This window comes from Leptosomus discolor, chromosome 1 (genome assembly GCF_034619465.1).
Source record: "Leptosomus discolor isolate bLepDis1 chromosome 1, bLepDis1.hap2, whole genome shotgun sequence".
Lineage (NCBI taxonomy): Eukaryota > Metazoa > Chordata > Aves > Leptosomiformes > Leptosomidae > Leptosomus > Leptosomus discolor.
Genome location: NC_141391.1, coordinates 15,306,227 through 15,320,021, shown reverse-complemented (window position 1 = coordinate 15,320,021; position 13,795 = coordinate 15,306,227). Strand labels below are relative to the sequence as shown.

At 41.5% G+C, this 13,795-nt stretch overlaps 1 protein-coding gene across 1 annotated transcript in view; it reads right to left on the bottom strand.

Moving 5' to 3' along the window:
• Positions 1-12,939, bottom strand: part of CEP126 (centrosomal protein 126) — a 41,307-nt gene extending 28,368 nt beyond the window's left edge. The window contains exons 1-3 of the mRNA XM_086474293.1: positions 12,623-12,939; positions 11,782-11,913; positions 1,151-1,296 (exon numbers count right to left, since the gene is read on the bottom strand). Of these exons, the coding sequence (XP_086330419.1) occupies positions 1,151-1,296; positions 11,782-11,913; positions 12,623-12,939 (595 nt within the window). The remainder of the gene's footprint in view (positions 1-1,150; positions 1,297-11,781; positions 11,914-12,622) is intronic.
• Between the last annotated feature and the right edge of the window lie 856 nt (positions 12,940-13,795).

Here is a 13,795-nt window from a genome sequence, read left to right as displayed (position 1 = left end):
GTGTTTACACTAACACATGTATTCAACAGTTTTGCTATTTGTTTTTAGACTGTACTGTTGAAAAAGTAGGAGGTTAAAAAATCTAGCACTAACTTTGCTTTCACATCATGCTTACTCTGCTCATGCACTAAACCAAAGTTATGGCTTGCAGATATTTTATAGAGGCCAAATTGTAACTTAATAATTGAATCAGCGGAGAAAGAAAGAGTCCAGACAGGCACAAGGTGCTGCCTCTTTCAAGTATAAATAGGGTAGAAAGTGGCAGAGGTAGAATTGCTATAAAGGAAAACCAAGAAAAAAAATTGTGATTCATTATATTGCTACACAGCCTGGGCTGTCAGTAGAGTTATGAAGAAGCCCTAAGCCAGTACTGTTCTATTTTGTTATTTTAATCTGATATTTGATCCTGAAGTCAGAGACATTACCTCACAGCTGGCGCAACTGCAGTTGGGAGAGTAAATCTGTTAAAGAATACCTAAGTACTATACAATATCTTAAGAGTTTCAACACTGGAAAGTTGACTGGAAATCAGACTTGGCTGATGCTGTTAAAAACTCCTGCCAATCTGCACTGATTCCAAGAAAGCAGGAACTGAGTTGAAGTGATCGCTACTTCCCAGCAGCAAGAGAACAGCTTAAAAAGCTGACTAATTCAGCAAAAGTTATGTAATACATTACCACATGCTAAGACTGCGTTTACTTAATGATAAACAGAATGCACAGTCTTGAGCATTTCATATTTGAGGGTTCAAACAGTGGATCATTATACCATCCTAGTAACATTCAGTGGCCTTGTAACACCTCATACCTACCTTTAAAGGCTCAGTATTGTAAGCAATAAGCACACTACAGTGAAAAAAGTGGGGAAAACCCAGGAAGCCACAATATCCCAAGGAGGCAATGTACTTGCTGTGAATGGAATATAATGAAATATCTCACAATACAATTTTTAGAAAAGAAATGTTGGTTTTTCAAATTCCCTCTACCCAATTTTGTCATATGTATCAGATCTGAGCTTCTTGTCAGTTAAGTTCTGCTTATATGAATTCAATTAATTTGAGTGAAGTTAATTGTTCTTCTTGTCTTGATTATATTCTATTAATGGATAAACATTTGCATTGTGAATAATGGTTAAATTTTAATTTACAAACCTATTTGCTTATGCTGAGAAAGAGGCAGGTGAGCACGTTGGAACTTATCAGTTGCTTCCTGAAGTTTAATTTTCCTCTGCTGCAGAACTTGTTCTCTAAATCTTTGTTCTTTTTCTTCCTTTTGCTTCCTTCTTTCTTCAAAGGCTCTGTATTTAAGAGGCAAAAGTAGATGATCCTTATGTTTTCTAATTACATTTACCAAACTGTAGTAACTTACTTGCTTACCAGTTTGCAATTTTAGTACAAAATCTTGCTTGTCCGTAAATTAAATGCTATAAACTTCAGCATAGCTGGATTTTTATGGCTTGTCTGCATGTAGATGGGACAGTGGGTGGCAAAGAAGAGACATACCATAATCTTTTTAATTTTTAGCCTCAATCAGATATTTGATTCTTTCCTATACATGAATTAACGTGGAGACTTAATCAGTTCTTGTCACCAATGTGATTTCACCACAGTCTTTACGTTACCACGTAAATGTATCACAGTGGGCAGATCAATAGGAAGGTGAACTGCAGATGTTCTCTGTGTGTACCTTTCACGAGCTGTTGGGGAAATAGTTTAAAAGTTGTTATTCAGAAATAACACAAAGGAACTACAGCTTTTACCTCTAAATATGTAAGAGTTAGTATCAACTTATAGTTGTTGAGAAGCTTCCTGAAAGATAATCAGATTAGTATGGGATAAAACAGTAATGTGAAACTATGATTGACAGAATAAATTGTTAATATCAAATATGTTAAATGTGTCCTTCTACTGTCTGGAAAGCAAAGCAGGCTCTGATCAAAACCAACCATCATCATAAACCTTCCCTTTGGCAGGCACAAGCTTGATGAAGCTATGTGGAGCTTTTATTCCTGCTGACAAAATCATCAACTTTTACTGACAAACTTAAACTAGCTCAAAAAATACATTTATTGGCACAGTGCCTATGTAGGCAAGTCATATTTAAATAATGGTTTTAAACTAAAAGAAGGCAGATTTAGACGAGATATAAGAAGGAAATCTTTTACAATGAGAGCAGTGAAAAACTGGGAGCTTCCCATCTTTAAAGTTCTCTATGTGTTAGAAACGTGATTTGACAGGGCACTAGCGCCCTAAGTAGGGCCCCACTCCTAGCTAGCATTAGTGGAAAGAAAGGTAGGAACATTTAGCCACAGGTTCTTTGTTTCTCACATCACAATAAGATACTTTCCCATAATTTTAATCCCTTGCAGTTGCTTCATAGATCTTCTCGCTTAATGGAGCAAAGCTGCTACTTAACAGAGCTACTCCTTAACTCAAGATATTTTAATTATTCTTTCCTTTGCTTTTAAGGGAAAAAGTTCAAACTGAACTATTCAACTTGACCCTCCCTAGTGTCCCTTCAAAGTGCTGACTGATCACCTGTGAAAACAAACAGAGAAATAATTTGAAATAGGTACTTTTTATTTTAGAAACTCTAAAGGCTGTAATTGCACAACAGCAAAAAACAGGAAAACTGACAACTAATTCCTAAGTACACACTTTTACAGGAATATCCACTTCAATCCACCTGGAAGCTGAAGTGTAGCAGAAAGAGACATAAGGAACTTCCACTATTTTGAAAATTCGTATATGCATGGTTGTCAAAACATACTGAAACTATTGACTAAGACTTCCCAATTTTATGGACAAATTATTACATTTCATTAATAGAAACTGAAGACAAAATAGATACTATTTGTTTAAAGTGGAAATGCACTGTAAACAGATTCCATGCTTCAAACCTTAAACCACAAAAACTATGCACTTGCATTCCTGACATCGTTATGAGTGCACCTTAAAACTTCTCCCCATATCATAAGGAGAAACTGGAAGTCGTGTAACATCTGGTCTTCCTTTCTTCAGTACTACACCCCCAGTACTACCAATGTTAAGCTCAAGAAAGACACTAGTGGAGCATACGAAAAGCTGAAAGCAAGAAGAGTGACAGAACATGCAAAAGGATCTGCTGCTTTTGCTAATGTTCTCCAAGGTCAGAAATCAAAATGCCACTGAACAACATCACAGAATCACACAGAATCACAGAATGTTGGAGGTTGGAAGGGTCCTCGAAAGATCATCTATTCCAACCCCTCTGCCAGAGCAGGACCACCTAGAGCAGGTCACACAGGAACGCGTCCAGGTGGGTTTTGAATGTCTCCAGAGAAGGAGACTCCACAACATGTCTGGGCAGCCAGTTCTGACAGCCCCACAGTGAAAAAGTTTTTCCTTACGTTTTTCCTTATGTTAATTACTGCTTCTACTTTGGAAGTACATTTCCTTCAGAAAGCTCCAGATCTCCCAGCAGTATTCCTCACAATTGTCTTGGATCACAAGAGCTGCTGAGAGTACATTCTGTAATGTTTACAGAAGGTAGCTTACATTTTATTTTAACAACCTGTTTATTGCAAATGATATCTAAGTTACACTTTCAAAAATCTAGGTGAATTTCTACAATTCAAGGAAACTCTTATTCTAGAGATGAAATTAAACTCTACAGCTTCAAATGAAGGATAAGCCAGAAGACTGACTTATGCAGAGAACCAAATTAAAACCTGATGCCAACACTGCAAGTTTCATTTGCAAACTTCAGTTTGTCAGCAAGCAGGAATGGCTTTACTTGAGGCATGAGGTGAAACCAAAAAAAATCTGCAGAGAACTCTATCTACATAAAAAGTCTTATTGCAATTTGGTTAAAATTTCACAGGAACTTCAGTTGTTCATACAACCCAGAAGTTAGAACTAAAAAAGTAGAACTAGAGTTCATTGTCAAGTTTCAGTATTCCTGTATTTCACTCACATTAAAATCTGATGCAGGAATCTACAATATTTTACATATTTATCCTGACTAAAGAAATAGGAAAATCTCATCAGAGGAAACAGACTTGCTTATCCTAGTAAGTACTTTAAACACATTCTTCTTGATCCCCTTAATATTTCTAGAAGCTGCTCAAGAAGGCCTTTAGTTGAACTATAGTTGTTAAATTCAGGCATGTGGGAAATTCTACAACTTTGCATCTGGAGTAATTCCAGTGTACAACTCCAAAAAGGAAAGAGTAAATTCTGACAGTTTCTTTATTTATTTTTTTTTTAAATGATTTTGGAGAATGACTTAGCTGCACTCTTCCATATTCCTAATTAACTGGCATAAAAAAATGGACTGTTGTTCCATACAGCTGGAAATGGGCAAGTCCAAATGCTGATGCAAACGTCTTTTTCCCCACAGCTCATCATGATCACTATTTGGTTTGGATTAAGACGTGAGGGAGAAAAAGGATCTTATTTTAAATGTAAGGAAACGCATTAAAGATATTCAGTGAAGCCTGCACCATTAACTTCTTGACCTCACAGAATGTCGATTTTGACACCCAGGTGCATTTTGTAAAACAAATAATTTTACAAGTGCACATTGACATCTTACAGAAAAACAGTTAAAGCAAATGTTTGTTCATCCACTCCTCTTAAGCCACCAGCTTAGGTTCATATCACAGATGTAGCACTGGCAAAAGAGTACGGCTTTAAGATGGAGAGTTAGCAGAAGAATTTCCTGACTGGTGTTTTTTTAACCCAGTTTTTCTGTCTACTATAAACAACCCAGCAGTGCAGCAATTTTTGAAATGGCTGCCAAAATGTTTATAGTGAATTTGGAATATGAAACTTGAAATATTTAGTAGTTTCACATATACAGACATTATGTGGAAGGCATTTTTATGTTAAAAACAGTATGACTAGATGGTGGAACTATTTCCTGGTTAATTTTATTAAATTACCTTCACAGTGAAGTGACGGATGCTACATTCCCAGGAGGACTAAATGCTTACTACTGCCTTGGATGAAAACAAAAAAAAGGAATATATACAGTGCATATGGAATGTTATGAAATGAACCTTTTGATACTGAGTTAATATTATTCATCCAGTGCCATATCACGTTTGCAAACCAGTGCACAGTAATTTTAAAATTTAGGTAGGAGGGTATTTGTCTAATTAATGATTACAGCAAGATCAAGAAAAGGCCAGAATGGGGTGTCACACGCAAAATTCCCTTTATGGGCAAACATGAAACACACCATATATCCTCAAAAAGATCTGTGGACGGTGCTCATAAATACATTTTTTTCTTTTAGTGAGATGCTTGACAGGACCATGGGTACATGTATTAACTCTGTTCCCTCATCTTCTCTGATTGTCGTATGCTGAATATAAAAGGACAGCCTCAAATTGCTGTAAGGGCTTCAGAAGGACTGACCCTTACAGTGCCGTAAGGGTTCCCAAAGGGCTGTCCTCCAAAATGCCCCAAAGGTTCACAACAGGGCTGCCTGCACTTTCCACCAGTTGTTATACTCCAGATCTTGTTTATAGGGAAAAAGTAAGCACACCTTATATAAAGCAAGAATGTTTTTGTTAGCATAATTAAAATATTAAGAGTCTAATCATTATTAATCCAGATATAATTGTTACCAAAAAATAAAAATACAGCTAGAATACTTCTATACAGAGAAAGCCTCCTCAACAGTGACAGAACAGTTTGAACTGTTACTCTCACACTGAGTTTCTACACCTTTTCCTGGTGCTGACTCTTCCATTGCTCTTCGGTGTCCCAAGGCTAGCAATTTCATTCCGGAGGTGCTTGGGTTTTATGATGAGCTGTCAGCACCTGGCATCCCTTCACCAAGAACAATATGATATTCAGGTTAATGCTTTCTTCTTCCTCACCTCAGGCTCCACCATGAGTAATTTTTATATTTGCTAACACACTTCTAACACCTTTGCTCTTTCTTCGTTAATCTGCAGCTCCGCAGAACCTCCCGATATTCCATACATGGAGCCTTTTACATGTATTACATGCTGTTCTTTTGTTCTCTTTGTTACCCCTAAAGCCAGTTTTGTCAGATCTAGGTCTGCATCTCTTTAATGGACTATTGGTGAGTTATTTACAGCCGTGGGGTCTCCAGTGCCAAGCCTGTGCCCCACCTCTTATCATCCCCTGCCTGGACTTCTCTACGCCACATCCTCCACCTCCAGTTCTCAAGGCCTCTGCTGTTGTACCAGGCCTGTATTTCCCTACACTACCTCATTATGTTAGAGTCATAAATATCTTGTTCTCTACATAGAATAACTGCTTGCTACTGCTATCGATACAAAACTATGGCCATACCATAAAAAGATAAACAAAGGCAAAATAAAATTAGCCACAGACACCTGGTCAATTAGAGAAATTGCTGTTACAGCTAAACCAAGCAAAACAAAGCTGTGGGCAGGTCAAGAAAAGTTCAGAGACAGCCAGCTTGGCAAGCATCTGCCCTGAGGCCTTGCAAATTCAGCACAATCCTGTGGCCCATTACCAGAAATGGCAATACTGCATTTCAGGTCTACATGGTTACAGTGACCGCTACTTTTCACAGTTTTGTTCTGATGTAGAAGGCAATACAAAATTCTTAACACTTTGCCTTCTTTGTTTACCAAGTACTAACATTTTTCTCTGGCACTAGACTGCTTTTCATTCTCTATCGACAACACTGACGAATAATTTAGAGTTTTTATGTAATAATCAATGATAATCAGCCAGCAGGTGGAGCACAAAGCTTGTGCCTATGTTGAAAACAAAATATTTTTGGAAAAAAAAACAGTAATTGGAAGAGATTGGAAACTGATACAAACTGGGAAACCATTTCCTTCCCCAATTACAACAGATGGATCAGCTATTCAGATTTCAAGGTAATTCAAAACACTGAACGAAGATAGCTGACTGTCAGGTTTATTTAAATATGCACATAGACAACTGCGTCTCCAGAATGAACCAACTACCTGCAGCCAGTAACACCACAGTAAAATGGGATGCACATTTTGCACTAAGCAATAACAGTGGGAAGGCCACAGTCCCCAGCAAATTGGCAGCTGGCATTTAGAAAGTAGTGTGATACATAAACATAAAATATTATATCCTATTCATTTACATCAAATATGTGCTTAGTCAGTAGCTCTTATTTCCAGAATACTGTTATTTAAGCAAAATATCTGTCAGCTACTGCCCCAGAGCATATTTACTCCTCAAGCTGATCTTGAAATCGCAACTTCACATATCAGTGAGAAAATAAAGGAATTACTTTTTTGATACTCAGGCAGCTTGTGTAAAGACAATGAGTAGGCTGCTTTTTCTCTTTGTTAAAGTACTGCTGTTAACACAAAACTAAGGAGCTTGGTCAGTTCAACAGATGCAAAGAAACTGATGGCATCAGATGGGAAAACGGGTTCCTCTAAGTATTCCCTTTGAAAAAGATCTCTGACTTAAGTTACTGAGACTTTACCTTCCGAAGCTGTACTTGCTCTTTTCTGTGCAAGTGATGTTTTTGTGTCTTACTAATAAACCAATTAACTGATTACATCCTGTCAGAAGTTGAGTATTTTTAATGCTGAAGCTGCTGAATTTTAGAGGTATTGACAACAGATCAATACAACACTGTCAGGGAAAATTTCATTACAAGTACATCTAGAAAAGTTTGAAAACAGAAGACCTCAATCTGCAAGCTCTCTGTGTATGCAGTTCTCATTAGCTTAAAAAGTGCTGGGCACTAGGGGCTATCAGACTTGGGCTCAGCCTTGGTATAACCTTGTTTAAAGGTAGACTGGTGGTGGTTCTTCAAAAGAACACATACACAAAAAAAAAAAAAAAATACCCACAGAAAACTTTTCCTCTACAATGCAACACTAAGAGAATGAACCCAAATGACACAAGATTGAGAACAGAGCAGAAGCTCTGCTATATCTTCCCTAGACCATTGCTCAAGGGAATTCACTGCTATTACTTTTCAGCAGAGGCTTTACAAATTTAAGGTTGACATTAAATTTGGTCATGTTTGACCAACTTGATAAACTTCTACAAAGAAAATATTGGCTTGATAGATGAGGGGAAAGCAGTCCATATGTGGATTTCACTAAGGCTATTGATACTGTCTCCCATAAAATCCTCATAGACAAGCTGTTGAGGTACAGGTTGGATTAGTGGATGAGGAGGTGGACTGAAACTGGCTGAATGGCTGGGCCGAGAGAGTGGTGATTAGTGGCACAAAGCCTGGTTGGAGGCCAGTACCTAGTAGCGTACTCAAAGGGTCAATACTGCACCCAGTCCTGTTTAACATCTTCATTAATCACAGAATCATAGAATCATTCAGGTTGGAAAAGACCTTTAAGATCATCGAGTCCAACCGTTAACCTAGCACTGCCAAGTCCACCACTAAACCATGTCCCTAAGTGCCACATCTACACGTGTTCTAAACACCTCCAGGGGTGGTGACTCCACCACTTCCCTGGGCAGCCTGTTCCAGTGCTTGACAATCCTTTTGGTAAAGAAAGTTTCCCTACTATCCAATCTAAACTTCCTCTGGTACAACTTGAGGCCGTTTCCTCTCGTCCTATCACTTGTTACATGGGAGAAGAGACGGACCCCCACCTCACTACAAGCTCCTTTCAGGCAGTTGTAGAGAGCGATCAGGTCTCCCCTCAGCCTCCTCTTCTCCAGGCTAAACAACCCCAGTTCCCTCAGCCGCTCCTTACAAGACCTATTCTCCAGACCCTTCACCAGCTTCGTTGCCCTTCTCTGGACACGCTCCAGCACCTTGTAGTGAGAGGCTGAAAACTGCACACAGCATTCGAGGTGCAGCCTCACCAGTGCCAAGTACAGAGGCACGATCACCTCCCTACTGCTGCTGGCCACACTATTGCTGATACAGGCCAGGATGCTGTTTGCCTTCTTGGCCACCTAGGCAAACTGCTGGCTCATGTTCAGGTGTTTTTTGACTTAAAATGATCTGGATGACGCAGCAGACTTGCATCTCAGCAAGTTTGCATAGGTTACCAAACTGGGAGGAGTGGTTGATACACCAGAGAGTCATGCTGGCATCCAGAAGGACCTCAACAGAGTGAAGAAATGGGCTGACAGGAGCTTCATGAAGCTGAACAAGAGGAAATGCAAAGTCCTGCACCTGGGGAGGAACAACCCCAGGCACCAACATATGCTGAGGGACACCCAGCTGGAAAGCAGCTTGGCAGAAAAGGACTTGAAGGTCCTGGTGGACGCCAGGTTGAACACGAGCCAGCAATGGGCCCTTGCTGCAAAGAAGACCAGTGGTATCCTGGGCTGCACTAGGCGAAGAATTGCCAGCAGGTGAAGGGAGGCGATCCTTCCCCTCTGCTCAGCCCTGATGAGGCCACAGCTGAAGGACCGTGACCAGTGCTGGGCTCCTCAGTACAACAGAGACATAGACAGACTGGAGAGAGTCCAACAAAGGGCCACAAGCACATTCCTATGAGGAAAGGCTGAGAGCTGCGACTGTTCAGCCTGGTGAAGAGAAGGCTTCAGGAGGATCTTAGTAATGTCTATAAATACTGGAGGGAGGGTGCAAAGAGGACAGAGCCAGGCTCTTTTCAGTGGTGCCCAGTGCTGGGACCAGAGGCAATGGGCACAAACTGAAACACAGGACATTCCTGCTGTTCGTCAGGAAGCACTTTTTTTACTGTGAGGATGACCGAGCATGGCTCAGGTTGCCCAGAGAGGTTGTGGAGTCTTCAGCCTTGGAGATGCTCAAAAGCTGGTCCTGGGCAACTGGCTCTAGGTGGCCCTGCTTGGGCAGGGGGGTTGGACCAGATGACCTTGAGAGGTCCCTTCGAACCTCAACTCTTCTGTGTGAAGGTCAGAAGTAGAAAACGGACTGTCATACTTCACCATGCACTCATGTCTACTCTCCATGTGTTGAAAGAAAAAAAAAAATGAAAGAAACAATTTCAGTTTTGAAATTATAAACCAGCAGTGGCAAGAATTATTCTGATACATGCCTGTAAGCCCTGTCAGGGAGAATTTAGGGTGCTGCCAGGTGAGAAGGTGCAGCTGAAGGAAGTCATGCCTTGAGAAACCATCATCACAGCTAACACCTTCACATGTGTTACAAAGCTAATGGATCTTGGCTCATACATAGATTTGAGACATGACCTGATGGTTGATCAATCACTTCCTACCTACATAACCGGCAGGAAAAAAATACTCAGTTTTATGGAACTTTTTATGTCCAAATTACTTTTCCCCATATATTGCAATGCCTGTAATTTTGAATTGTATTTCACAGCTTATTAATAGTGTAGGCACTTTCTACCTTTCTAACATTAGACAACTAACTCCTTTTCAGTTATTAGGGGAAGACTTGTTACCACAGACATCCATTTGAACTGCTTATTCTGCTTATAGTTATGCCATTCTCAATTATCACAAATTGAAACAATTTCATTTTATGAATACCATACATGAATTTTTAACTGGCTCGCCTGAGTAACTTGGATTTATACGGTGTTTGTAAGAAGGATGCAATGAAATGAATATGGAAATGTATTTATGTGTCAACGAGTATTAGTTTACACCAGTCTGTCAAAAATACGCAGGCCGTCTGGTATTTGCTTTTACATTAGAGTATAATATTTCAAGACCAGTAATACAATAAACAGTGTTCATCTGAGATGCACAGTGTTACAGCAGTACCGTTCCAGAAAACTAAATAAGATATTTAATAAAACTAAGTAAGATATTTAATCTTTCAGCTGAGACGCTGTTTATTATCTGCAAAGGTTGTGGGTTGCACATTGTCTTTAATCGCTCCCAGGTGATTATACTTCCTCTTCCATTTTTCTTTATATTTCAAAACATAAGCTGACAGCACATACTTTCAAGCTAAAATGGCAGCATAAACAATATCTACCACTTCTCTTATGAGTTATCAACATATTTCAATAAGCATTGCACAACAGAAATCATCTGATACAGGAACTATGGGGGATAAGTGTTAACAAGTTAACACCAGGCAGAGGAACTTGCTGGGGGCTTGCAAGGAGGAACCCATCTGCCCCTACAGCACGTGCAGCTGAGCCTCCTGTATGTGCGAGTGCGGTCTCGGTGCTGGGGAAAAGCCCCCTACGCCTATTAAACGACTTAACAGCACTTCTCCGGAATGTCTCAGTTTATAATTGACTTAATCCATTTGACACAGAATATTTCATGACTTTGTATGCTTGTGAATGCAGAAAGCCAGAATCTTCAAAGCTCTGTTTAAAATATCAATGCAGAATAATTTTATTATAAATATAATCCTGTCTAGAAAGTCTTCGCATTGCGTTTATTGGGAAGTGGGAGCACAAAGCCCACCACGCAGGGGAGGCTGTGCAGCTGTTGTGCCATGCAGACGGAAATGCTCACACTTGAGAAGGCAACGACAACTGCCTGCCTGCTGACCCGCACCTGCACCTGAATGAATTTTCACACATCCACTGAAGCTACTAAATACCAGAAGAACACTAGAAATGCAGATCAGAGCCACAAGATGAAAGCACTACTTACCTTTACTTTATACGATAAGAGGTGACTACAGTGAGTTTCCAAAAGCAGTGAGTAAATCAGAATATTGTTCTTTTTATTTGTCCTATAGCAAGAAACTGAACTGGTGAAACTATTCAGCCTAGATTCCTCTAGAACAAAGCAGGGAGGCTATTTAACAAAGCAAACATGTAAATAGTAGAAATATATTGAGCAGTCTTGAAGTTTTGACTTTTTCTTTACAATCTCCCACCAAAGGAATCCTAGTTACTTACCTTCTTCTTCTGTTTGTCTCTATCGAATATTTCTGTGCCCTACTCCGACATGTTTTTTGATCTTCTTTCAATGCCTTACGTTCTTCTTCTAAATCCCATTCAAAATGCGAAGTTAAAGCTCTATCCCTAGTACTGTGTTAAGGACAATGCAAACTGCTGAACAGTATCATTAGAAGATATAATATCCTGTTTGATTGACTTGTATACCTTTTTGGGAAAGGGCAAACTTTATCCATGGGATACAAAATGCTGGTATGTCTTTTGACCAAGTACACAACAGTTGGTCTCATAATTGTGCATTATAGTCATAAGTAACTTTATATTCATCCACAAAAAATGTAATTGCTTTTTAGTGTTTACAGTGATCTTAACGGAGGCTTTGCACTCATCTCTCATGGTATCAGCAGATGAAAAATCTCACCTTTATTATGTTTATTTGAAGAAACATCTTTCTGTTGTTATCTAGATCCATTACACATGGATACAGGTATCACAGCGAAAACATTTTGATAGCGAAAGCAGCCACAGCCCCATCTAAAGGATTAGCTGTTTACATTGAAATTCAGCAACATCACTGGATAAAAGCTCTCCCCAGAGCAAGATCAGTCCTGCCTCACGTCAGTCATGAGTTAAGTAGCACTGCACAGGCAGAGCTTAGAACTTCTGTATTTATTACTTAAATTCGAGAAAATGAGGATCCCCAAGTTCGGATGGAAAATGCAATTTCCAATGGCAGTATCTCTTAGAAGACGGAAAACAAGAAAACTCCGAAGTTGCCCAAGAACTCAACTTTTCTACAGCAATTTAAAAACCCCAACGTGCCACTTTTACTTCCAGCCACCCCTGAGGCGGTCCCTGACGGCAGGGCAGGGGGAGGCCATCCCGCCGCCGCCGCCTCCGTCCCGCTCCCCGCTTCGCCCCGCGGGCGCTGCCCCTCTGCGGGGCGGCCCCGCCCGGGGGCCGCCCGAGGGCCGCCCCGACAGCCCGCCCGGGGGCCGCCCTCCCGGCCCGCTCCACCGCCCGCCCCAGCCCCTCACGGCCGGCGGGGCCCGCGGAAGGATATTCTGCAGCGCGCCGCCCGCTGCCCGCGCGGTCCGGGAGGCCGCCGGGGAGGTTTTGCCCCCGCGCCGCCCCGCCGCCCGTCCCGCTGGGCTCCATTCGGCGCCCCGGGCCCGCCGCCTCCCTACCGGACCGCGCCGCCGTCAGCGCTGGGCGCCGGCCCGCGCCGCTGCCTTTAGCAACGGGAGACGCCGCTTCCTTCGCAACGGGGCGGGGCCGCGGCCGAGGCGGCGGCGGGGAGCGGTTGATGGGCGGTGGCGGTTCGGCCGCCGCTGTCTCGACTGGACTTCAAACGGGCCGCGAGGGGCAGGGCGGGCTGGGCCCGGCGGGGAGCGCTCCTGCCGGCGGCCGGGCCGGGACTCGGCGGTCCCCGGCCCCGGGTGGAAGCCCGGCCTCGGCACCTCGCTCCGCCGCCGGGCACCCTCCGTGCCTGCCCGCCCCTTGAGGGCCACCGCTGCAGGGCTCGGCGCCCAGGCACGGTGCGCGGCTCTCACCGGGATCTGCATCATCTCTGCGCTTCTATAAACGGCAGGAGGGCAGTTAAAAAAACAACCAAACAAACACAAACGGTATCGGAACAAATAGATTTCTCATTAGTTTTGCAGCGCAAAGGAAATACTTCCTCGAGCCCGTTTGCTGCTTGTGGGTTTGCAGAGCTCTCTGTGGATGTCTGTAAAACCTGTTGGTGGTAAAGACTTGGGGTTAACAGGATAAACCGTACTTTTTTTTTTTTTTTTTTTTTTTTTTTTTTTTTTTAACCACAGGGTGCAGAAATCCCAATGTAAAAAAAAAAAAGTTTAAAATTCTATAGAAAAATATAAAAAGTATATAAAAATAAATTTGTTCTTAAGACTTCTAAACGTTTTTTTTTTTTTTTTTTTTTTTTTTTTTTTTTTTTTTTTTCAGGCAAAGCAGGGTGTGTTGTCTTGGGATATTGCTGTGCCTTGGATGAGCT